Source organism: Leopardus geoffroyi, chromosome A1 (genome assembly GCF_018350155.1).
Source record: "Leopardus geoffroyi isolate Oge1 chromosome A1, O.geoffroyi_Oge1_pat1.0, whole genome shotgun sequence".
NCBI classification, from domain to species: Eukaryota; Metazoa; Chordata; class Mammalia; order Carnivora; family Felidae; genus Leopardus; species Leopardus geoffroyi.
In genome coordinates, this window is record NC_059326.1 from 90,955,294 (window position 1) to 90,979,951 (window position 24,658).

Consider the following 24,658-nt stretch of genomic DNA (forward strand, 5'->3'; position numbering starts at 1 on the left):
AGCAGAGTCACAGACGTGGGTGTAGACAGTGCCCCGTGTTGGTGCACAGAGTAACTGCATCAGATGTGGTTTCTACCCATGGCTGCCTCTTCCTTCCCTTTGTCCTTCCCTCTTTCCTCCCCACTTCCTTTCTAGGAGACAAGGTCAAGGAGGGAGAGGGAGAGAAAGAGGAATGCGGCAGAGGTTGTGAGGGAAAGGTTTGAGATGCTCACTGCGGGGGTGGGGGGCGGGGGGCTCAGAGGGTGGCTTAACAGAGAGACACAAGTAGGCAGGTGGGCCCAGTGAGGCCAGGGATCAGGAATTTACACCGATCTGCTATTTCCTGTTATGTTGTCATAATGACTTATTCTTTCATGTTGAATGAATTCCTGCAAATCCTCTCAAATTCTGTGGAGTGAGGTGGTGAGGGAGAGGGAGGAGGGGAAGGAATTTGGGAAGAAGACAGGGAGAGACAGTAAGAGCAAGAACAAGGGTAGGAGGGGTTGTGTGGGTAGAACAACAGTTGACCTTGAACCACACGGGTTTGAAATTCACCAGTCCACTTACACATGGGATTTTTTTTGATAAATACAGCACAGCACCCTAAATGTGTGTTTCTCTGCCTTACTATTTCCTTAATAACATTTTCTCTTCTCTGGCTTACTTTATTATGAGGATACAGTATACACTACATATATCATACAAAATCTGTGTCCACCCTGCTGTTTGTGTGGTCGGGAAGGCTCCTGGGCAAAGTAGACCGCTAGTAGTTAAGTTTGGGGCCAGATGTTTTTTGTGGATTTCCAACTGTGTGGGTGGGGGTGGGGTGGCACCCATAACCCCCACGTAGTTCAAGGGTCAACTGTGATACAGCTGCAGACAGTTGGAGCCCAGCCAGGAAGAAAACAGCTGTGCAGGGAGAGACACTGCCCTCTATAGAGGCTAGACCGTGGTGGCCGGCTTCTTGGGCGGGAAGGAAAGGAAAGGGCACACCGGGCAGGAGGACGAGCCTGTGTGAAGGGACCGGGTTTTGGAGCAGTCTGTTGGGGGATGGCCAGGAGCCCAGGGTGGCGGGGCTGTGCAGTGGAGGCAGCAGTGAAGGGACATGAGGCTGGTGGGTAAGTTGAGGCAAGGGGAAGAAAGCCCAGACAGGTTTGAGTGAGGATGGGAACATATTGTGCAGGAAATGTGGTGAGGCTGCTGCCAAGGCTCTTGGATTTGTTCTATCGGGTTTTAGAAATCGGTCCCCTCAGGTTCAATTTTGTCATAGTTAATGGCCTAGAGATGACTGCAAGGCCGAACTCCGCCACAGGATCTCATTGGGGTTACCAGTGGGATGTCAGAGATGAATCTGACGCAGTCCCATTCTTTCACAGGAATCACTCCCCAGGCCTCATTTCTGTCTGGGACTCTGAGAGATACAGAAAACCCCAGGGGCCTGCCTGGAGGCAGGGAGCACCGCTCACAGCTTGTGTGGCCGCGCTCTGCTGCAGCGCTGCTGACATCAGGACCACACGCACTTTCTGCGTGAGCTCGCTTGCCTCTGTGCTGTCTCTGGGCTCTTTCAAACGCCTCCTCCTGCTTCCCCTGGGGGGAACGAGGCCCCCCCACCTTATCCTGTCCTTTGGTTATGTGCTTCCCGCTTTTCTCTTTCAGAGGCCCGCTGCCAAGGCGACAAGTCAATGTTCTGTAGGATGGAAGTCTTGTCGCGCTATTGCTCCATCCCAGGCTACAACAGGCTGTGCTGCAGATCCTGTAACCTGCACGACAACCTCACCGATGTGGATGACAGGGCGGAGCTGCCACCTGGGAAGAACAACGACATTGAAGACCTCGTGCCCACCCTCCCGGTGCCCACCCTCGTCATGGAGGTGCGGCCTCCGCCAGGCACGCCCTTGCAGGTACCTCTCAATGCCTCTAGCGCCAACGGCACTGAGGATCACCCAGACACCAACGCAGTCGACGTGCCCTACAAAATCAACGGCCTGGATGAGGAAGGCCAGCCGCCCAACCTGATCCCTCGACGACCGAGCCCGTATGAAAAGACCAGAAACCAGAGAATCCAAGAGCTCATCGATGAGATGAGGAAGAAAGAGATGCTCGGGAAGTTCTAATAAAATGGAAAGATAGCATCAATAGCATTTTTTTCTTGCTTATAGATTATATTCCATGGGATGGCAGATCGTGGAGAGGAAGTGAAAATGTCTGATTCCAACAGGTTTTAAGAAAACAAAGAGAAGAATGACATAAACATCTATACATGTGGTTGTGAGCGTGGGGCAGCTAGGTTCACGCATGTTTGTGTCCCAGCTCTGGAATGTTCTAAGTCCTGTCCTGGGGTTGGGTGTGGAGCGGGTAGAGGAAACACGTGCCCCAAGTTTCTGAGCAGTGATTGGGAATCTTCCTGTCCTTGGTGGTGACAGCCCTTCTGGAGAACATTCTGGAGAAGTGTTCTGCAGGAACATTTCCTACCAATCCCCAGACTGAGGCACAAGCCCCACGGGGAACTCTTATTAGGAGAAACAGTGATTTGTTTACTAATTGACCAGTCACTGAGATGAGCACAATGAAGTGGAGGCCGTGAACTTGAAAGTCCATGACGTCAAGGGCCGGGCAGGTGTCGAGGATGAGTGTGGCAGCCCATGAGGAACTGTGACCAACCTGAGAGCCGCACCTCACTAGTGCTGCTTTTGGGTTCCAGCCACTGCTGCCTCTGTGACCGCAGGCTCCTGGGGCCAGATAGGGTGCTTTCAGTAGAAGTCTAGATTTGCATGCGAAATCCTCAATCCTAAAAGTTCAACCCAAAATATTTCCGGGGGGCGGGGGGGGTTCTGGAAGGTCTTTTAGGGTCTAGAGCCACCAGGCTGCAGCCTCTGGTCTCCAGGCTCGGCCAGACGCAGTCTCTCGAAGTAACGACTTAAGGAAGGAAAGCCATCTGGCCCGACTGGCGCTCAGGCACTGTGTCTGACTCAGCCCACTCTGAGCTGCGAAGCTGTCCGCTTCTTCCCCAGAAGGTACGGAGAATCCTGTAACTAACTGGACTTGATCTGAACAGTGGGCTGCCTTTCCTACAGGAGGAGAAGACCGCAGGGAGCACTCCCCGGCTCTCCCAGGCCTCTTTCCTATTGGCTCACCTGGCCTGCGTGCTGCCTCTTGGCCAGCCTGGCCTTGGCCCCGGGGCTCCCCAGTGGAGGCTCTCCCTCCCCAAATGCGTTGGAAGAATGAGGAGGGCATGCGCTCTGCTGGATAGTCCAGCGACTTTCCCAGAGGGGAGAGAAGGGGAGTGGCTGTGCTCTGGGTTCTGAGATGGTGCTCTGCCTGCTCAGGTTTGCTCCTAAAGACGAAGGCCAGCTTCTATTGCCTGCAGGGATGGGGCGGGGGGGGGGGGTGGCCTTGCTCTGTCTCACTCTGCTCCATTCCTTGGCAGTTCCAGCAGTGAACTGTAAGATTTGGCCTCCCATGAGAAGCACGGGGTGGGGGGTGGGGAGAGCCTGCTTTATCTTGTGCTGCTCCTAAGCTCTGACAACTTCTCTTTTCGGCATAACGGTGCTTTGTGAGCAAGATGTGAATGGAGAGAAGCAGGAAGGGAGGGGGAAGGTGGACGGGAGGGTGGCGACTAATTTTTACCTCTCCTTGCATTGATATTTTGTGAACATGTGGCTTGCTTAAACTTCCCCAAATTACGAGACCCAGGGGGCACTTCAGCTGCTTAGCTGGGCCAAGCCTGACACATGATTCTGAAGCTTTTTGTGTCTAGGAAGGTTCTAGAGCCTTTGTATTCTCACCAGTCATAGATTTTAGAGAGCTCTTTTCTGTTTCGTTCCCCATTTTATGGATGAGAACACTGAGGTTCAGGAGAATACCATGATGGCTACTTTATACTGAGTCTGAGGTGCTAGGTATGTTTGATTCTGTGCATGCGTGCGGGTGTGTGTCTGTGTGTGATCTAGGGCCAAAGTGAGGGTGTAGGAACCAGTGAGAGCGATATCTGGGATGATGCCTACCTTTCGACTGGGCGGTAACTAGCCTCCCCAACCCCCGCCTGTGCCAGCCGCCTCCCTCCTCTCTGCCATCTCGTCCCACACATACTCCTGCATGTGCTGGTGTCTCAGAGGAGCTTGCTGGCTTCTAAGAAGCAAACTGGAGAAAACATTCTTGGAGATCTCTCACGGTATCACCTCTTTGACAGATGTGGTGTAACGTACTTTTGCAATCCTGTCTCTCTATAATCAGGAAAGGGGTGTCTCAGCTTTCTCTCACTGGTTGACCCTGGCAGCTGGTGCTATTATTCACAGGCTGAAGGACTGGGTAGCTCTTGCTTGGGTCTGTCCTGGGATGCAGAGGAAATTCAGGGTGACTGACCCTCACCAGAGAGTATCACTCAGTTTACCCAGCCTGGGGGCCTCAGGATGGGAACAGTCCATTCCCAGATCCCAACAAAGCAGGGCTGCATGTCTCGGGGACTGGAAGCCTTTGGGGAGAGGCCCCAGGTGGGACACCCCCAGGGTACCTGTCTTCTTCTGGAAGGAGGGACATGCCCCCTGGGAACTGTAGGCCGGCATGGCCACCACCCCATGTGTCATGCTCAGTACCTGGGGCCATATACCCACAGGGCTCTCTAGAACTAGACAGTCCTCAGGGGTCTCTCTGTCTAAGGAACACAGGGTTTACCAGACTTCGAGAAACTCATCTCCACTGAGCTTGAGACCAGTCGGAGAGCCAGCTTAGCCACAGTCCCATGACCTTTCAGAGCCGGCATCCATGTCAGGGGGCTCCCGCAGCCTGCAGGCCAAGAAGATTTCCTAGCTGACGTTCTGGAACAGCACGCTGAGAACTCAGAGGTCCCCTCTGACTGAGGCTCCAGAAAACTACGTTTGTGGGGAGACAACCTGCTGGGGTTTGGGGACTTGGCTCTCTGATCTACTCCTTTTGGAAAACCCATGGAATTTCCTGTATAAGCCTTTTGTTTGTATTTTAAGGTTGTTTGTTTGGAGTCTATACATGGTGCTCAGCAGCAGTCTCTATCAGGTGAAGCATGATGACAATGTAGCCAGGCAGCCGCCGCACGAAAAATCATCATGGTGCTGAACTCAAATCACAGCATTTTATCTTATCCATCACAGCAATCAATGTATTTGTTTTCTGTATAGAAAAATTTGGCTTCTTGATTTTATAACTTATTAAAGTCGAAATGTCTGTGTATTTTGCACACCATGCCTGCGTTTGTTTGTTACCTTGACTACACTACCCATGTCTTCAGCCTACACTTGGGTGGGGGGAGGGATGTGCTGCCCTCACAAGGGGGGGATGGGGCCACCAGGAGGCCCCGAACCTACTGGCTAGGCCAGCTGCTCAAGTCGGGACCCTGTGCCTAGCAAGGGACCCCCAGAAGGACAGGTCTCTGCTCCCAGATCCCCAGGGAGTTGCATGTCCAGGAGACACCACTTAGCGGGTTGCTTCCAAACAAACCTTTAGTTCCAGGAGAAGATGAAAAATCTCCTGACTCCTCCTCCTCCCTGATTCCGACCCCTTCTCTCCTATAATTAGGGTTTCCAGAAACAACACTAGATGCTGAGTTACATTCAAATTTCAGAGAAACAAATCACATTTTAGTATAAAATTGGGACACACTTGAAAAATTATTTGTGGTTTCTCTGAAGTTCAAATTTATCTGGGAGTCCTATGTGTTCGTTTGCTAAATGTGGTAACCGCCCCCCCCCCCCAATCAATATTCCACTTTTAAAGATAAGCCCATTCTGGCTGGCCCTTGGGTAGTATCAGGTGTCGGGAGGAGGGAGTTGAAGGAAGGAAGAGATTTCTTTTAACGCCCCCAGCCACAGAGGAGGCAGACAGGTCGTGTGGGCAGTGCTGGGGAGAGGGGCCAATCTTACCAGTTTGCACTGAGGTTGGAGGTAGCTTTGGAGTACACAGGATTTCTCATTTGTTCTTCATTGTAACCTGTTTTGACTCCATTATTACAGTGCAGTTAGTCCTTTACAATGGGGGGAGAGGGACATGGGATGGGTGTGAGTGTGTGTATTAGGAAGGGGGCAAAGCAGAGTTGGGGGAGCAGAACTGGCTGAAACTAGGTATTTGCAAAGGTGTTTCCATAACTGGGTGACCAGGCGAAGTCATTTCAGACAGGCCTAGGTTATAGAGGGAATGGCAGGCAAGGATGGTCTGTGCTTTCTGAAGAATGTTGATAAATGGTTAGGAGGAGCAAGGTGACATTACAGGTATTGGCCACCACTCTCTCCTCTACACACCATGTAAGTCCCTGACCCCCAGGCACAGAGCAGGCACGCATGGTCATACTCATGGCTGATGCCCTACTGAGCGCATCCTTAGCCCAGGGGAACATAGTTGTGCCCCATTTAGAGGCCGTGTGGCCAGTCTCTCTGAACTTCATGACCCCACACTGTTTCTTCACTGCGCTGAGTTTAGATGCTCCTATGCCATACTCCCACAGCTTTATACCCAAACATTCATATGCCCACCCCCAATCATGCATATGTGTTGGAGGGGCCTTTCTTACACCCTCCACGCTGCTACATAGAAGCTTTTACATCCACTCATGGCAGGTGGAGACTGGACAGATGCCAGAAAGTGTTTGCCTTTCAGAATGAGACTTCCACATTGTTCTCTTTGAGGGCTCCCCCAGGGACTAGCCTCAAATACATGTAAAAGACACACGAATACACCGCCTCAGTGAACCAAAACGACTAGTACCTTGGTTCAACTAAGGTTCTTCTAGTTTAGATCTTCTAGACTAAGGTTCTTCTAGTTTAGATCTAGTTTAGATCTTCTAGCTTAGATCACTGACTTTCAGCCTTTCTTTTTTTAAATTCTACATATTTATGGCTGTAAATTTCCCTGTAAGCACAGCATTAGCTATACCCCCACAAGTTTTAATATTTCATACATTTATTATCATTCTATCCCAAATATTTTCTAACTTCCATTGTGACTCCTTCTTTGACCTAAGAGTTATTTTAAATCCTGCTGCTTAATTTCCAAACATTAGGGGCTACTCTAGTTATGGACTGTTATAGATTTTTAGCTCTTTTATGGTAGTCAGAAAATATTTTCTGAAAGATTTCAGCCCTTTGAAATTTGTTGAAGCTCATTTTATGACTCATGATGTGGTTTTTCTAAGCATTATACATGTACTTGAAAAGAATTTGTAACTGGAGGTTGTTGGATATAGTATCCCATCTATGTCCATTAGGTCAAATTTGTTAATTTGTTGTTCAAATATTTTCTCTCCATTGTGTTGTCTTCTTGTTCTATTGTTGTGATAGAAAGTTGTTTTAATACCTCCCACCAGTTGTGGCTTTTTCTATTTCTCCTTGCAGCTTAATCAATTTTTATCCTTCTTTAAAAAAATAAGCCAGGGGTGGTTGGGTGGCTCAGTCGGTTAAGCGTCCGACTTCAGCTCAGGTCATGATCTCTCAGCTCATGAGTTCGAGCCCCACGTTGGGCTCTGTGCTGACAGCTTGGAGCCTGGAGCCTGCTTCAGATTCTGTGTTTCCCTCTTTCTACCCTTCCACAGCTCATGCTCTGTCTCTCTCCCTATCAAAAATAAACATTAAAAATTAAATAAATAAGCCAGGAGCACCTGGGTGGTTCAGTCAGTTAAGCGTCTGACTTCAGCTCAGGTCATGATCTCATGGTTTGTGGGTTCAAGCCCCGCGTCAGGCTCTGTGTTGACATCTGGGAGCCTAGAGCCTGCTTCAAATTCTGTGTCTCCCTCTCGCTCTCTACCCTTCCCCACTCATGCTCACTCTCTCAAAAATTAACATTAAAAAAAAATTTTTTTAAATAAGCCATTTTACCATTTTGAGGCCACATCAATGGAAGCATACAAATTTCTAATTGAATTTCTTCCTGGTAACATTTTACTTTCTCTTTAGGAATTGACAGATGTTATTTCTAGTATTAATTGCTGTCTTGATACTTCCCTCCCAATGATAATGTAGCTCTGTCAACTTTCTTTGAGTTAGTGGTTACACAAAATAACTTATTTCATTCTACTGCTTCCTGCAATGCATCCCCATGCACCCAGTCAGTGACAACTTGCCCAAGGCCCCAGTGACTGCAGAGACTGAGGGCTGCATCAGGGGAGTCATCTGTCACAGAGCAAGGATTCAAATCAGCAGCTAGAAGCAGGCCCAGGAGCAAACACTGACAAACCCCGTCACCAGTCCAGAGGAAAGATGCAGCCTTGGAACCGGAATGGTGGCTGTGGGTTACAGGTGGGTCAGTCGCACAGAAATGCTGAGACATGCGCAGGTCTGACCACTGAGTTTAGGAGGAACAGAGCTCCACCTCTGTGGGCATCACACAGGCCCCACAGGCCCCAGAGAACCACTGCCTCGCTCCTGAGGGCTCAAGGTCATCCAGTAACCCGGAAGCAGTTCTCTCCCTCCTGTTTCTCAACAGGAAAGCTTAGGTTATTGACTTGAGATCCTCCTTGTTTTCTAGAATACAGGCCTTTACGTTTTCCCTCATGTGCTGTTTGTTTTAGCTGCATTCCGTAAATTAGCTGATATGTTGTATTTTCATTTGCATTCGGTTCACCTGAATGTTTTCTCATTTCATCTATAATTTCTTCTTTGGCTCATGGGTTAATTTAAAAGTGTTTTTTTTTTTTGGGGGTGGTGCAGTCGGTTAAGCGTCCGACTTCAGCCAGGTCACGATCTCGCGGTCCGTGAGTTCGAGCCCTGCGTCAGGCTCTGGGCTGATGGCTCAGAGCCTGGAGCCTGTTTCCGATTCTGTGTCTCCCTCTCTCTCTGCCCCTCCCCCGTTCATGCTCTGTCTCTCTCTGTCCCAAAAATAAGTAAAAACGGTGAAAGAAAAGAAAAAAAAATTTTTTTAAGTGTTTTTTTTTTTAATTTTCCATATATTTGGGTAGCTCCCAATTTTTTCTTCTGTTGTTCATTTTTCTAATTTAATTTTATTGTGGTCAAAAAAAAAACCCCATACTTTGCATTATTTCAACTCTTTTAAATGTTTTGAGACATTTTTTGTGGCCTTGTACGTGGTCTACTCATGGTCCACACGTGTTAGATAATGGTGTATATTCTGCTGTTGCCGAGTGGGGTGTTGTGCAGATATCCATTAGGTGGACGTGGTGGGTAGTGTTGTGTAAGTCTTCTAGAGGCTATGGTTCACCTCTCTGAACTCTAATCCTCTTCTCACTGGAGCCTGTGGCTTTCTAAATATCCTCTTAGGTGTTCGATGCATTCAAGAGTTTTGTTTCCTTTGCTCAGTCTGTTTAGTTACTTTCAGCAAGATGTTTGGCTTGAATTATTGAATGTGACAATTCTGGGATCCCATTTATCAACATTTATTTTTATTTTTTTTTTTTAATTTTTTTTTCAACGTTTATTTATTTTTGGGACAGAGAGAGACAGAGCATGAACAGGGGAGGGGCAGAGAGAGAGGGAGACACAGAATCGGAAACAGGCTCCAGGCTCTGAGCCATCAGCCCAGAGCCCGACGCGGGGCTCGAACTCACTGACCGCAAGATCGTGACCTGGCTGAAGTCGGACGCTTAACCGACTGCGCCACCCAGGCGCCCCCATTTATCAACATTTAATTCAGAGTTGTCTATTGCTATCTGTTGGAATTTGACTAGGTATCATTTCTAGTAACATGTGGAAAATGTTTCACAAAGGTTTGAGCGGTAGGAGGGAATTCAAAGCCTTTAAATACCTGGCAAAGTGCTCAAATGTAACAGCTCCTTCCCTGTTAGAAACTACAATTTAAATTGTTTATATATATATAAATATGTGTATATTTATATACATATATACATATATACATATATACATATATACATATACAATATACATATATATAGATACAAAGTTGACATAGTTACAACCTTTATAATATACAGGGCTATATTTCTTTTTTTTTTTTTAATTTTTTTTTCAACGTTTATTTATTTTTGGGACAGAGAGAGACAGAGCATGAACGGGGGAGGGGCAGAGAGAGAGGGAGACACAGAATCGGAAACAGGCTCCAGGCTCTGAGCCATCAGCCCAGAGCCTGACGCAGGGCTCGAACTCACGGACCGCGAGATCGTGACCTGGCTGAAGTCGGATGCTTAACCGACTGCGCCACCCAGGCGTACAGGGCTATATTTCTATGTAGATGGTTAGCTCTCGACTTTTAGGCAAAAACCACTACTGGGTAGAGAAGGATCATGATATAAAGATATGAAAGTTCAATTCATCAGGTTAACATATCAGAAGTTGTCAAAACTTCAAGGAGAAATTGACAAAGCCTCCACCCTGGAGAGGTGTGTATGTATGTATATCCGAATACAGTTGGTCACTTTTGCTTTGCTGAAGACACTTGAAAAATAAAAAGTGAAGCCACATACCTGGGGAAGATATTTGCAAATCACTTATTTGGTAAGATGGTTATAGGCTGTACACAAACTCTTGAGTCTCAGCTTTAAACAAAGAAACCCCCCAAATGGACAGAGATTTGCACTAAACCAAATCTTCACTAAAGAAGATGAATGGGGGCACCTGGGTGGCTCAGTTGGTTAAGCGTCCGACTTCGGTTCAGGTCATGATCTCACAGTCCGTGAGTTCGAGCCCCACGTTGGGCTCTGTGCTGACAGCTCAGAGCCTGGAGCCTGCTTCGGACTCTGTGTCTCCCTCTCCCTCTGCCCCTCCCCTGCTCACGCTCTGACTCTCTGTCTTTCAGTAATAAATAAATGTTAAAAAAAAAAAAAAAAAAAAGGATGAATGGATGGGTGGCAAATAAGCACATGAAAGCTGGTCAAAATCATTAGTCACTAGAGAAATGCTTTTAAAAACCATGCACAGGGGCGCGAGGGTGGCTCAGTCCGTTAAGCGTCCGACTTCAGCCAGGTCACGATCTCGCGGTCCGTGAGTTCGAGCCCCGCGTCGGGCTCTGGGCTGGCTGATGGCTCAGAGCCTGGAGCCTGTTTCCGATTCTGTGTCTCCCTCTCTCTCTGCCCCTCCCCCGTTCATGCTCTGTCTCTCTCTGTCTCAAAAATAAATAAACGTTAAAAAAAAAAAAAAAACCATGCACACTGAGACGACATTGCCAACCTGTTAGTGTGGCTAAAATGAAAACAGAGGAGCAAAACCAACCAACCAGCCCCAGCAGTGCCTGAGGGTGAGGGTGTGGCAGAAGGGAGCCCACGAACACAGCAGCTGGTGATGCCACATGGAACCATCAGGTCGCCACACAGTTTGGCAGCCTCCTCTGAAATTAAGCATTCACTTCCCACATGACCTAGCCATTCTGTTTCTGGGGATTTAACCTATAAAAAAATATATACACATATACACACATAAATGGAACAGAAAATCTAAGACAAAAGATATAATATATGCATAATGGGGATAAAAGAAGAAAAGAAAAGAAAAGAAAAGAGAAAAGGAGGGAGGGAAAGAGAGAAGGAAAGAAAGAAAAGAAAGAAAAGAGAAAGGAGGAAGAGAAGAGAAGGTAGGGAAGGGAAGGGAAGGGGGAAGGAAGGAAGGAAGGAAGGAAGATAGACTTGAAGCAAGAATGGCTGAGAACTTTCCAAAATCAAGCGACAGACACTAAATCACAGATCAAGGAGGTTCAGAGAATACTAGGATCAATACCCCAAAATCTAACACCTGGGCATATCGTGTTTGAACTGCAGAAACCCAACAGAAAAGAGAAAAATCTTGAAACCTGCCAGAGCGAGAAACTCCTTACTTACAAGAGGAAAAACAAAATTTACATCAGACTTCTCACAACAAACCATGAAAATAAGAAGAGTGGAGTGAAATAAAGTGTTGAGTGATTAAAAACCCCACCAGCGTAGAATTCTCTATTCAGTAAAATTATCTTTTAAAAGTGAAGGATGAATACAGACTTTTGCAAACAAAAATTGGAGGACTCTGTCACCAGAAGACCTGCCTTGCACAAAATGTTAAAAAGAAGTTCTTCAGAGAGAAGGAAAATTATAAAGTTCAGAAATTCAGATCGTTATAACAAAAAGGAGAATGGCAGAGAATGAATAAAACCTTGTGTTCTTCTTATTCTTTTTTTTTAAGTGCTTATTTATTTATTTAGAGAGAGAGAGAGAGAATGGGAGAGGGAATCCCAAGCAGGCTCCGCATTGTCAGTGCAGAGCCCGACACAGGACTCGATCTTATGACCATGAGATCATGACCTGAGCCAAAATCAAGAGTCAGACACTTAACTGACTGAGCCACCCAGGCGCCCATGTTCTTCTTATTCTTACTTGATCTGATAGATAACAGTGTGTCCAAAGTAGTAAGAGCAGCAGTGTGTTGAGACATTATAGCAAATGGACAAGTGAATTAAGGGGCAGCAAAGTCATAAGGGATGGGAAAGCAGGACTGAGAACAGTGTTTTAAGGTTCCCGCACTGCACGTGAAGCAGTGGAGCGTTGTTTGAAAGTGGACATACGTTAGTTGTAAACGTATATTGCAAACTCTAGGGCAGCCGCTAAAATGCTTTTGAAAAGAAGTGTAAGTGATATGCTAAGAGAGGAGAGAAAGTGGAAATCTCATAAAATGTTCAGTTAAAATCAGAGAAGGCAGAAAACGAAAGGGAAGATGAAATAAGAAATAAAGAGTACATGCTATGAATAGCAAATAGTCACAAACATGGCAGATATTAACCCAGTTACACCCATAATCACCTTCCATAGGAATAGCCTAAATACACCAATTTAAAAAAAAAAAAAAGACTGTCAGAGTGAATAAAAAACAAGATCCAACTATACATTGTCTATGAGAAACCCACTTTAATTATAAACATAGAGATAAATTAAAAATAAAAGGATGGACAAAGATATACCATGCTGACATTAATCAAAAGAAAGCTGGAGTAGCCATATTAATTTCAGACAAAGCAGACTTCAGAACAAAGAAAATCATTAGGAATACACAGGGGCATTCCATAATGATTCTCAAGAAAACATCACAATCCTTAGTGTAGATGTGCCTAACATAGTATTAAAATATGTGAGGCCAAACTGATAGAATGAAAAGAGAAATGGACAAATCCAGATATAGCTGGAGACTTCAACAGCTCTCCATCAGTAACTCATAGATTCAGGCAGAAATTCAGTGAGGATATAGTTGAACTCAACAGCAACATCAACCAACTGAATCTAGTTGACATTATAAAATACTTCATGCAAAAACAGCAGGGGTGCCTGGGTGGCTTAATTGGTTGAGTGTGCAACTCTTGATTTCTGCTCAGGTCATGATCCCGGGGTCGTGGGATCAAGCCCTGCTCAGTGTGGAGCCTTCTCAGGATTCTGTCTCCCTCCCTCTGCCACTCTACCCCACTCATGCACTCTCTAAAAACACCAGAAAAACAAAAAAACAATACACACTCTTCTCCAGCCCACACAAAACATTCACCAAGACAGACCACACATCCTGAGCTGCAAAACATACCTTAACAGGAGTGCCTGGGTGGCTCAGTCAGTTAAGTGTACAACTTTGGCTAAGGTAATGGTCTCATGGTTTGTGGGTTCAAGCCCCGCTTCAGGCTCTGTGCTGACAGCTCAGAACCTGGAGCCTGCTTCAGATTCTATCTCCCTCTCTTTCTGCCCCTCCCCACACTCACGCTCTGTCTCTCTCCCTCTCAAAAATAAAAATAAACATTAAAAAATATTTAAAAGTTTACCTAAGGAAACTAGAGAAAGAAGAACTAATATACGCTTATATTGCAGAAGAAATCAGAAGAAAAAATAAATAATAAAAACTGGAACAGAAGCCAGTAACATTGAAAGCAGAAAATCAACTAAAATTAACAAAGTCAAAAAATCAATAAAATTGATAACCCTGCAGCCAAGCTAAGCCAGAAAAAAAAGAGAAGATCAATATTCCTGCTCTCAGGGAAATAATGGAGGGAAAATTTGAAGATACAAATGAGTATTTCATCACACCATAATTTCTTCACAAAAACTAAACTATGAAAATGAGGCTATAGCCAAAGTAAGTTTTTGAGTGGATCATTTGTTAGCTAAGCAAGGAGAGCTGTTTACTGATGGTAAGTTAATTAAATGTTTGATTGCAGCAGCCAAAGAAATATCCAGAAAATTTCAATGGGGAAAAACTGAGAGCTTTACCCCCAAGGTCAGGAACATGACATGGATGTCCACTCTCGCCACTGTTATTCAACATAGTGTCAGAAATCCTAGCCTCAGCAATCAGACAACACAAAGAAATAAAAGGCATCCAAATCAGCAAGGAGGCAGTCAAACTCACTATCACTCTTTACAGATGACATGATACTCTTTGTGGAAAACCCAAAAGACTCCACCAAAAAACTGCTAAAACTGATCCATGAATTCAGCAAAGTCACAGGATATAAACTCGATGCACAGAAATCAGTTGCATTTCTATACACCAATAATGAAGCACCAGAAAGAGAAATCAAGGAATCAATCCCATTTACAATTGCACCAAAAACCATAAAATACCTACGAATAAACCTAACCAAAGAGGTGAAAAATCTATACGCTGAAAACTAGAAAGCTTATGAAAAAAAAAAAAAAAAAAACAGAAGAAGACGCAAAAAAAAAAATGGAAAAACATTCCATGCTCATGGACTGGAAGAACAAATATTTTTAAAATGTCGATGCTACCCAAAGCAATCTATATATTCAGTGCAATCCCTATCAAAATGAAAGACACCAGAAATATCCAGAGAAGATAAACTTGATTAAGCCTTTCAGCAGAATAGTTGTTCAAAGGGTTGAGGACATTATGAGCAATATCAATAGTCAATTAAAGAATAAGGCAGAGGATTTTAAGTGATTTCTTTGGCTTTTGGTGAGTCAGCAGATGTTAATGATGCTGCTTGGTTGGTGTTTATTTGATGAGTCAACACAGAGTTTAAATTAGCCTCTATATACCATATGGTTTCACTCTTATGTGGATCCCGAGAAACTTAACAGAAACCCATGGGGGAGGGGAAGGAAAAAAAAAAAAAAAGAGGTTAGAGTGGGAGAGAGCCAAAGCATAAGAGACTGTTAAAAACAGAGAACAAACTGAGGGTTGATGGGGGGTGAGAGGGAGGGGAGGGTGGGTGATGGGTATTGAGGAGGGCACCTTTGGGGATGAGCACTGGGTGTTGTATGGAAACCAATTTGGCAATAAATTTCATATATTAAAAAAATAAATAAATAAAATAAAAAATAAATTAAAAAAAATTAGCCTCTATAAATAATCTGTATGGAACAACTGCAAGCCAGGATATTTTTAAAGACGTTGAACAAAAACACCACTCATTCAGTGTAACCCAAAGTAGAGTCCCTAAGAAGTGTTCCAGTGACGGTGGTCAAAACACGTAAAGCACAGAGGCTTAGTTGAACAAATTTACAAAGCTTGTGGAAACGGATGGTCCTAAACCAGTACTTACTCACTAGCAAGTAATATGCAGAAAATGCTGGCGTATGTCATGTCGTATCGAACAAGTAGTGTCAGTAGTGAACTGCATTAGCCCTTGTCGACTTAACTATTGTCAGTCCCGTGAATTTCCTTTTTTAGAAATTTATTGAGTCTGAATATCCTGACTTGCTCTGATAGACAGCAGTTCAATGATTTAGCAGTAGTAAAGTTTTATTGCCTTTTTTTTTTATTTATTTATTTTTTTTAATTTTTTTTTTCAACGTTTATTTATTTTTGGGACAGAGAGAGACAGAGCATGAACGGGGGAGGGGCAGAGAGAGAGGAAGACACGGAATCAGAAACAGGCTCCAGGCTCTGAGCCATCAGCCCAGAGCCTGACGCGGGGCTCGAACTCACGGACCGCGAGATCGTGACCTGGCTGAAGTCGGACGCTTAACCGACTGCGCCACCCAGGCGCCCCTGCCTTTTTTTTTTTTTTAAATCAAGGCTGTGAATGGAATTTTTCTGAATGAGAACTGTGTTTAACCACCATTATTAAGCATGGAAATTAGCTTTTGCAATGCAAACTTAATAAATATTTCTTAATAAATTCAGCTGAAACCTCAGGGCAAATCAGACCTTCTATGAAAAATGTATTCTGCTGTGAAGTCATTTCAATAACAACTAATATTTGAATCACAAGTAATGTCAAGACACTTTATACACTTCCTCATTTGCTGCCAAAATTTAAAACAAAAAGTGCTTGTCTCCATTCCCATAACCATTTTCTGCAAGTACAGATTCCGTGTATACAAACTTAAGTTCCAGCAGCATTTTTTGGATCTCAATGCAAGTGCAAAGGGAATTTCCATGCTCCAAAATCCATTTAACAGCACAATGGAAAAGCATCCACCTAACCTCCCATTGGAAATGATTAATCTCAAATATCAAAAGAAAATATCAAGAGAATAATCTAATGAAATTCTATACATGACTTTCAAGCAGTGAATATGCTCAATTAAAATCATATGCTCTTGGGAATGCAAGCTGGTGCAGCCACTCTGGAAACCAGTATGGAGGTTCCTCAAAAAACTAAAAATAGAACTACCCTACGACCCAGCAATTGCACTACTAGGCATTTATCCAAGGGATCCAGATGCGCTGTTTCGAAGGGATACATGCACCCCCATGTTGATAGCAGCACTATCCACAATAGCCAAAGTATGGAAAGAGCCCAAATGTCCATCGATGGATGAATGGATAAAGAAGATGTGGTATATATGTAAAATGGAGTATTACTCGGCAATCCAAAAGAATGAAACCTTGCCATTTGCAACTACGTGGATGGAACTGGAGGATATTATGCTAAGTGAAATTAGTCAGAGAAAGACAAAAATCATATGACTTAACTCATATGAGGACTCTAAGAGACAAAACAGATGAACATAAGGGAAGGGAAACAAAAATAATATAAAAATAGGGAGGGGGACAAAACAGAAGAGAATCATAAATACAGAGAACAAACTGAGGGTCACTGGAGGGGTTGTGGGAGGGGGGATGGGCTAAATGGGTAAGGGGCACTAAGGAATTCTACTCCTGAACCCATTGTTGCACTATATTCTAACTAATTTGGATGTAAATTTAAAAAAAATAAAAAAATAAAACTAGTTAAAATTAAAAAAAATCATATGCTCACAGACTAATATCAGTATTTGACAATGCCCATCTGATGGAAAGCACATTTTCAAAGATGAAATATTCAATATTTGTGCTCTTTGGTCCACAAAAGTTTTTAATTTTGATGATGTCCAATTTACACATTTTTTTTCTTTTGTTGTTTGTGGTTTTGGTGTCAGACCTATGAAATCATTACTCAATCCAGGGTCACAAAGATTTATGTCTAAGTTTTCTTCTAAGAATTTTATCATTTTAGCTCTTGCATTATGTCTTTGATCCACTGTGAGTTAATTTTCATATACGGTGAGGTAGGGGTCCAACCTTATTCTTTTGCATCCAGGTGTACAGCACCATTTTTGTTGAAAGATTATTTGTTCCCATTGGAATATGCTGATAAGGTCCATTTTAATGATAGGGAATACTAACTTTAAGCAAAATAGTTATTCCCCCACCCCCAGAAAAGATTTCTAGTCTCAATAGTAGGCCTGTACTACATCAAAAAATTACTCCATTGTTACGTTTTATTTCCATCATTTAAAATGTATGGAAATTTGCTTCTTGACCCACAAAGCCTAAAGTATTCATTATCCAGTTTGCAGGCTATAGCAACCTTCTATGGGACTCGAATTAATACATAACTTTTAAGTCACTATTGAATGACTCATGACAATTTCAGAAACAACCCATATCAACACTCATAAGTTCTTGTGGTGATGTAAATGTAGTTCCTTGTAGCACAGCTATCACCACTACTGTTCTGGAGCCTCGGTTCTAGAGCAAGAGGATATTGCACAGGGGTACCAGCTGAGGATGAAGACACACAGCTGTCCCGCTTGAGACAGCCAGTCACCTTATCCTTACTGCTGTGCTGGGATCCCAGACCCAGGAAGGGTGATGCTGCCTCTCTTCTCCTCTGAGAGCAAATTCCCTGGGTTTCATCATGCTTGCTTTCAGTTCATGGGTTGGAGTGTGGGGCAGCTTGCCTTCGTCCTGGAGGGGCAATGTGGTGCTAACCCTAAGAAACCAATTGCCCTTCTAGAAGGAGCAGCTTTTGGGGACACCTGGGCGGCTCAGTCAGTTAAGTCTCTGACTCTTTGGTTTCACCTCACGTCATGATCTCATGATTCATGAGTTCGAGCCCCGCACTGGGCTCTGTGTTGACAGCGCAGAGCCTGCTTAGGATTCTCTCTCTCCCTCTCTCTGACCCTCCCCCGATGACACTTGCATGGAGGCACATGCTCTCTCTCTTCTCAAAATAAATAAATAAAGTTAAAAAAAAAATTATAAGGAGCAGCTTCTTCCAAAATGAACATAGTTTCTCCTGCCCTTTGAAGGTTAGTTCAACTTTTATCCCTGTCTAGATTTTCAGAGCCTATTTCTAGTTTCAGGCCCTTCACTAGGAACCTTTGTTGAATATGTTAGATTTAACAAAGAAAGCCCTTTAAAATGCCTGTGTGGGAGGGGCGCCTGGGTAGCTCAGTTGGTTGAGTGTCTGACTTTGGCTCAGGTCACGATCTCTCAGTTGACAAGTTTGAGCCCCACCTTGGGCTCTGTGCTGACAGCTCAGCCTGGAGCCTGCTTTGGATTCTGTATCTCTCTCTCTCTGCCCCACCCCTGCTTGTGCTCTGTCTCTCTCTCTCCCTCAGAAATAAACATTAAAAAATTTTTTTAAATGCCTGTGTGGGAAACATGATTTGTGTGGTTGAAGAAATAACTGAGGGAAGTAGGTGGAGCAGCCGAGAGCAGCACAAAGCAACCAAAGCCAACAGGGTCACAAGCAAACTTATGAAACAAACTAATCCTTCCACAAGCTAGTCTCCCAATAAGACAGAATAGAAGAAGCCACCAGCAGCCCTTGTCACACAAGGCTTGTCATCTTTGACACCCAGACTTCCTAGTATAGGGTTGGCAGAAAGAGTTGTTTTCACCCTGTGCTCATTCTTTTTTAAAAAAAAATTTTTTAATGTTTATTTTTGAAAGAGACAGAGCAGGGGTGGGGCACAGAGAGAGGGAGACAGAGGATACGAAGCAGGCTCTGTGCTGACAGCAGAGAGACAACACAGGGCTTGAACTCACGAACTGTGAGATCATGACCTGAGCCGAAGTCAGAAACTTAACCGACTGAGCCACCCAGGCGCCCCTGCACTGTGTTCACTCTGAGAATGTTTATTCTCACTTATTCTGCCACAGTCCTGTGAAGAGTGAAGAGCAAGAAATGGGATACAGAAGCACAGAGCTGGTTCACCTTAGGATACAGAATATTGATCAATACAAGTGTTACAGCTTCTGGCCTTCAGTAATTAACTGCTAGGGCCCCAACGTGGGAACTTCTTCGTACAATGACAACCACTCACCAGAAATATAGACAGACTAGACAGTTTTCATTGCTTTAGAATATTTCAATGATATAGATGAGAATGTTCTGTCAGTTTGTCTGGGTGTAATAAGAGTTGAAGTCAATTGGTTCAAGCCCTTGGACTTCATTCTCCTTTTTCAAAATTGCTTTGGCCACTCTACTTCCTACTCTAATTCTTTTCAGAATTAGCTTGTCTCTATCTACAGAAATTCCTGCTGAAATTTTTACTGGAATTGTGTTAAATCTGTAGATTAAACTGATGAGAACTGACAACTACATTAAGTTTTCCAATCTGTAAACATGACAGGTCTCTCCATTTAGTTAGGGCTTCTTTGATGTTAGTCATCAACATTTAGTAGTTTTCACCATAGAGATGCCGCACGTTTGCCAAATTTTCTTTTTTCCTTCTGGAGTTACTACAAATGGAATAGGTTGTTTAAATTTATTTTCTTGCCACAAAAACAAATACTCAGATCAATGGAACAGAATAGAGAACCCAGAAATAGACCCACAAAATGTATGGCCAACTAATCTTTGACAAACCAGGAAAGAATATCCAATTGAATAAAGACAGTCTCTTCAGCAAGTGGTGCTGGGAAAACTGGACAGCGACATAGAGAGAAATGAACCTGGACCACTTGCTTACACCAGACACAAAACTAAACTCAAAATGGATGAAAGGCCTAAATGTAAAACAGGAAGCCATCAAAATCCTCAAGGAGAAAGCACGCCAAAACTTCTTTGATCTTGCCTGCAGCAACTTCTTACTCAACACGTCTCCAGAGGCAAGAGAAACCAAAGCAAAAATGAACTATTGGGACCTCATCAAAAAAAAAAAGCTTCTGCACAGCAAAGGAAACAATCAACAAAACTAAAAGGCAACTGACAGAATGGGAGAAGATATTTGCAAATGACATAACAGATAAAGGGTTAGTATCCAAGATCTATAAAGAACTTATCAAATTCAATACCCAAAAAACAAATAATCCAGTGAAGAAATGGGCAAAAGACATGAATAGACACTTCTCCAAAGAAGACATCCAGATGGCCAACCGACATGAGAAAATGCTTAACATCACTCATCATCAGGGAAATACAAATCAAAACCACAATGAGATACCACCTCACACCTGTCAGAATGGCTAACATTAACAACTCAGGCAACAACAGATGTTGGCGAGGATGCAGAGAAAGAGGATATCTTTGGCACTGCTGGTGGGAATGCAAACTGGTGTAGCCACTCTGGAAAACAGTATGGAGGTTTCTCAAAAAATTAAAAATAGAACTACCCTCCGACCCAGCAATTGCACTACTAGGTATTTATTCAAGGGATACATGTATGCTGTTTCAAAGGGGCACATGTACCCCAATGTTTATAGCAGCACTACCAAAAATAGCCAAAGTATGGAAAGAACCCAAATGTCCATCAATGGATGAATGGATAAAGATGTGTTATATATAGACAATGGAGTATTACTTGGCAATCAAAAAGAATGAAATCTTGCCTTTTGCAACTATGTGGATGGAACTGGAGAGTAGTATGCTAAGCAAAATTAGAGAACAACAAACATCATATGACTTCACTCATATATATCTTCACTTTATATATATCACATATACTTTCACTTTAAGATAAAAAACAGATAAACATAAGGGAAGGGAAGCAAAAATAATGTGAAAACAGGGAAGGGGACAAAACATAAGAGACTCTTAAATATGGAGAACAGACTCTGGTTTCTCTTCAGATCGCATAAATCTTTCACCTTTTTTAAATATGGAGAACAAACAGAGGGTTACTGGAGGGGTTGTGAGAGGGGGGATGGGCTAAATGGGTAAGGGGCATTAAGGAATCTACACCTGAAATATTGTTGCACTATATGCTAACTTGGATGTAAATTAAAAAATAAATAAATAAAAATAAATAAAATTAAAAAAATTATTTTCTAATTGTTCATTGCTACTACACAGATAGAAAAATTAATTTTTGTTTTTTGGGGAGGGAGAGAGAGAGAGAGAGAGAGAGAGAGAGAGAGAGAGAGAGGAAGACTGTGTGCAAACAGGGGAGGGACAAAGGGAGAGGGAGACAGAAACCCAAGCAGGCTCCACACTCAGCACAGGTCCTGCTGACACCCAACTTGATTCCACAACCCTGTGATCATGACCTGAGCCAAAAACAAGAGTTGGACACTTGACCAGCTGAGCCATCCACCCAGGTGCCCCCAGAAATTAATTTTTGTATGTTAACCCAATATCTTGTTACCTTGTTAAACTCCTAGTTTAACTCAATTCTGAGAGCATTTTTGTTGATTCTGTGGGGTTTTCTAAGTGGACAATTGCATCATCTGAATGAAGATCATCTCATTTCTTCCTTTCTAAACCAAATGCCTTTAATTCCTTTTTCTTGCCTGATTGCACTGGCAAGGACCTCCAGTACAAAGTTGAATGGGAGTGTCCAGAGTGGACACATAGACTTGTTCCTGATCTCAACTTCACTCAGTTAATTACCATTAAGCATGTTGTTGTGGGGTTTGGGTAAATGCCCCTTATTAGGTTAATTTCTCCTTTATTTCCAGTTTTCTTGGTTTTTATCATAAATGGGCATTTAATTTTGTCATTCCCCTCCCCACATCAATTGACACAAGTATTTTTTTCTCTTCCTTGTTCAGTGTGGATAATACATGTGAATTTAAAAGTTTACTCTTTTCTCTGTCATCTCTGTTCTGCTACTGAGTTCTTCCAATGATATTTTTTAATAAATTTTGTTATTTTTTCAGTTTTAAAATTTCCACTAGGTTCCTTTCTTTTTTAATACTATCTATTTTCCCACTGAAAAATTTGAAGTTTCCATTAAAAAAATGGTCATACTTTGAAATACTATTGTAATACCTACTTTTTTAAAAAAACGTTTATTATTGAGAGACAGAGAGACACAGAGAGTGAGCAGGGGAGGGGTAATGGGGGAGACAGAATCTGAAGTAGGCTCCAGGCTCTGAGCTGTCAGCACACAGCCTGACACGGGGCTCGAACTCACAAACTGCGAGATCATGACTTGAGCCAAAGTCGGTCGCTTAACCAACTGAGCCACTCAGGCGCCCCTGTAATACCTACTTTATAATAACAAGGATCTATGTTATCTTGGGACAGTGTCTTGTCCTTTTCCTAGGAATGTTGAAATCCTCCTGACTTCTTATATTTTATATTTTACATTCTGCATTATATCCTGGACATTTTAGATATTATGAGACTCTGGGTCCCAATTAGGGGTGAGTCTAAGCTTGCATACACAACCCTAGATTACTTTGAGTTTCTTTTTCTCTCACCACCTGACGCATTCCACCTCTCAGGGGCTACTTTCTTTTCCTGGCCTTCTGGTTAAAAATCCAAGGTTTTAGGGGCACCTGGGTGGCTCAGTTGGTTAAGCGTCCGACTTCAGCTCAAGTCATGATCCATTTGTGGGTTCAAGCCCCATGTTGGGCTCTGTGCTGACAGCTCAGAGCCTGGAGCCTGCTTCTGTGTCTCCCTCTCTCTCTCTGCCCGTCCCCCTGCTCATGCTGTCTCTCAAAAATAAACATTAAAAAAAAATTTTTTTTTAATCCAAGGTTTTAGGTTCTCTCTGCTCCCACCTCATGGCTATATTTACCTCCAGGTCCAAGTAGCAGGAAGACAGTGCCTCTGAAGACAGGTAAGCGTTCTCCTCTCTGAAAGGTTTACATCCCTTCTCAACGAAGCACCACTGTCCTTACACAGGAATGTCTGGGAATGCCAGAATGGTCTTAGTTCAAATTCTGGTCTCCTTCTTAAATTTGCCTGCTACCATGACTATTCAGAGTTCTCAGACAGCTGCTCCATGCATCCTCTCCAGGGTTTTTATATGTACTTTGTGGGAGAGATAAGGTAGCATGTGCTTACTCCATTTAAAGTGGAACAAGAACCAAAAGTTATTTTATTTCCAATGGTTGCATCCCCAGGAAATAAACTCTCAAACAGGAAATGTATACAAGTACAAAGGAAGAAGTCTGACTTGAAGCTTCATATTCATCACATTATACAATGACTTCCTGCCTCCATTTTTTTAATTAAAATTGTAAACATACAGAAAAGTTGGAAGGATGACCAATGAACATCTCTATATCCTCCACAAAGTTGACTAATTTTTCATAACAGTTGACTAATTTTTTACATGCTTACTTGCAAATGTCCTGCAGACATCATGACTTTTCAGACTTGAAAACTTTTACATGCATCTCCTAAGAATAAGGGCAACATCCTATATACCTCAATGCCATTATCACTTCTAGGAAAATTAAACATATGACATTATCTAACACCCATTCCATCCTCCTCCTTCCCCAAGTATACCCCCAAATGTCTTTTACAGTTTGAATTTTTCGGACTCTGAAGCCAATTAAGGATCACACTTTGCTTGTGACTCTTCAGGGCCTTAATCTAGAAGTCTTTTTGTCCTACTACATTGGCTTGTTGAAAAGTCCTGGCCAGTTGTCTTGTACAAAGTCTCACACTCTTGGTTTGTCTGTTTCCTCATCACATAATTCAAGTTGTTGCTTTAGCTCTTAGATTTCTTATAAACACGGAAAACAATCCGGAGAGGAGGCTTAATTAGATTTTCATTAAGCATTTTTGGCAAGAATACGTCACAGATGATCATGAGTGCCTCGTACTGCATCTCATCAGGAGCCACATAAAGTCAGGTTGCCCCACCGGTAGTGAAACTCAGTTTGACAGCCAGATCTCTCCATTATAAAGGCATATCTTTTCTTTGCAATCGGATCTGTGACCTTTGACACCATATAATATTCCTTAAAATTTTTTTTCACCTGATGGTTTTACTATCCATTGGATTCTCCTGATTTAATTGCATTGAGGGTTTTAAGATGGTGATTTGTCTATCATTCCACAGACAGCTAAAAAGATGGCATTCACCAAATAAGTTCATAGACAGCTTTCCTTTTTTTTTCACTACTTTTTCATAATGGGCTCATTTTTACTTAGCATGTTATACACAATTACAATGATTATTCTTTTCGATGTTTATGTTGTGTTAAATTTGATCAGTGAGAGAACCTTCAACTTGGCTCCCGTGTCCTTCTGACATTATCCTTTTTTTAAAGAAAATTTTTTAAGTTTATTTATTTCTGAGAGAGAGACGGCACAAAAGGGAACAGGCAGAGAGAGGGTGAGAGAGAATCCTAAGCAGGTTCCATGTGCAGAGCCCAACGCCGGGCTCTTC

The 24,658-nt window shown here is 43.2% G+C and overlaps 1 protein-coding gene across 1 annotated transcript in view; it reads left to right on the forward strand.

The window, feature by feature from the left end:
- ADAMTS2 (ADAM metallopeptidase with thrombospondin type 1 motif 2) overlaps positions 1-5,188 on the forward strand; it is a 243,665-nt gene extending 238,477 nt beyond the window's left edge. The window contains exon 22 of the mRNA XM_045485147.1: positions 1,636-5,188. Coding sequence (XP_045341103.1) covers positions 1,636-2,093 — 458 coding nt within the window. The 3' untranslated portion in view covers positions 2,094-5,188. The remainder of the gene's footprint in view (positions 1-1,635) is intronic.
- The last annotated feature ends 19,470 nt before the right edge of the window (positions 5,189-24,658 follow it).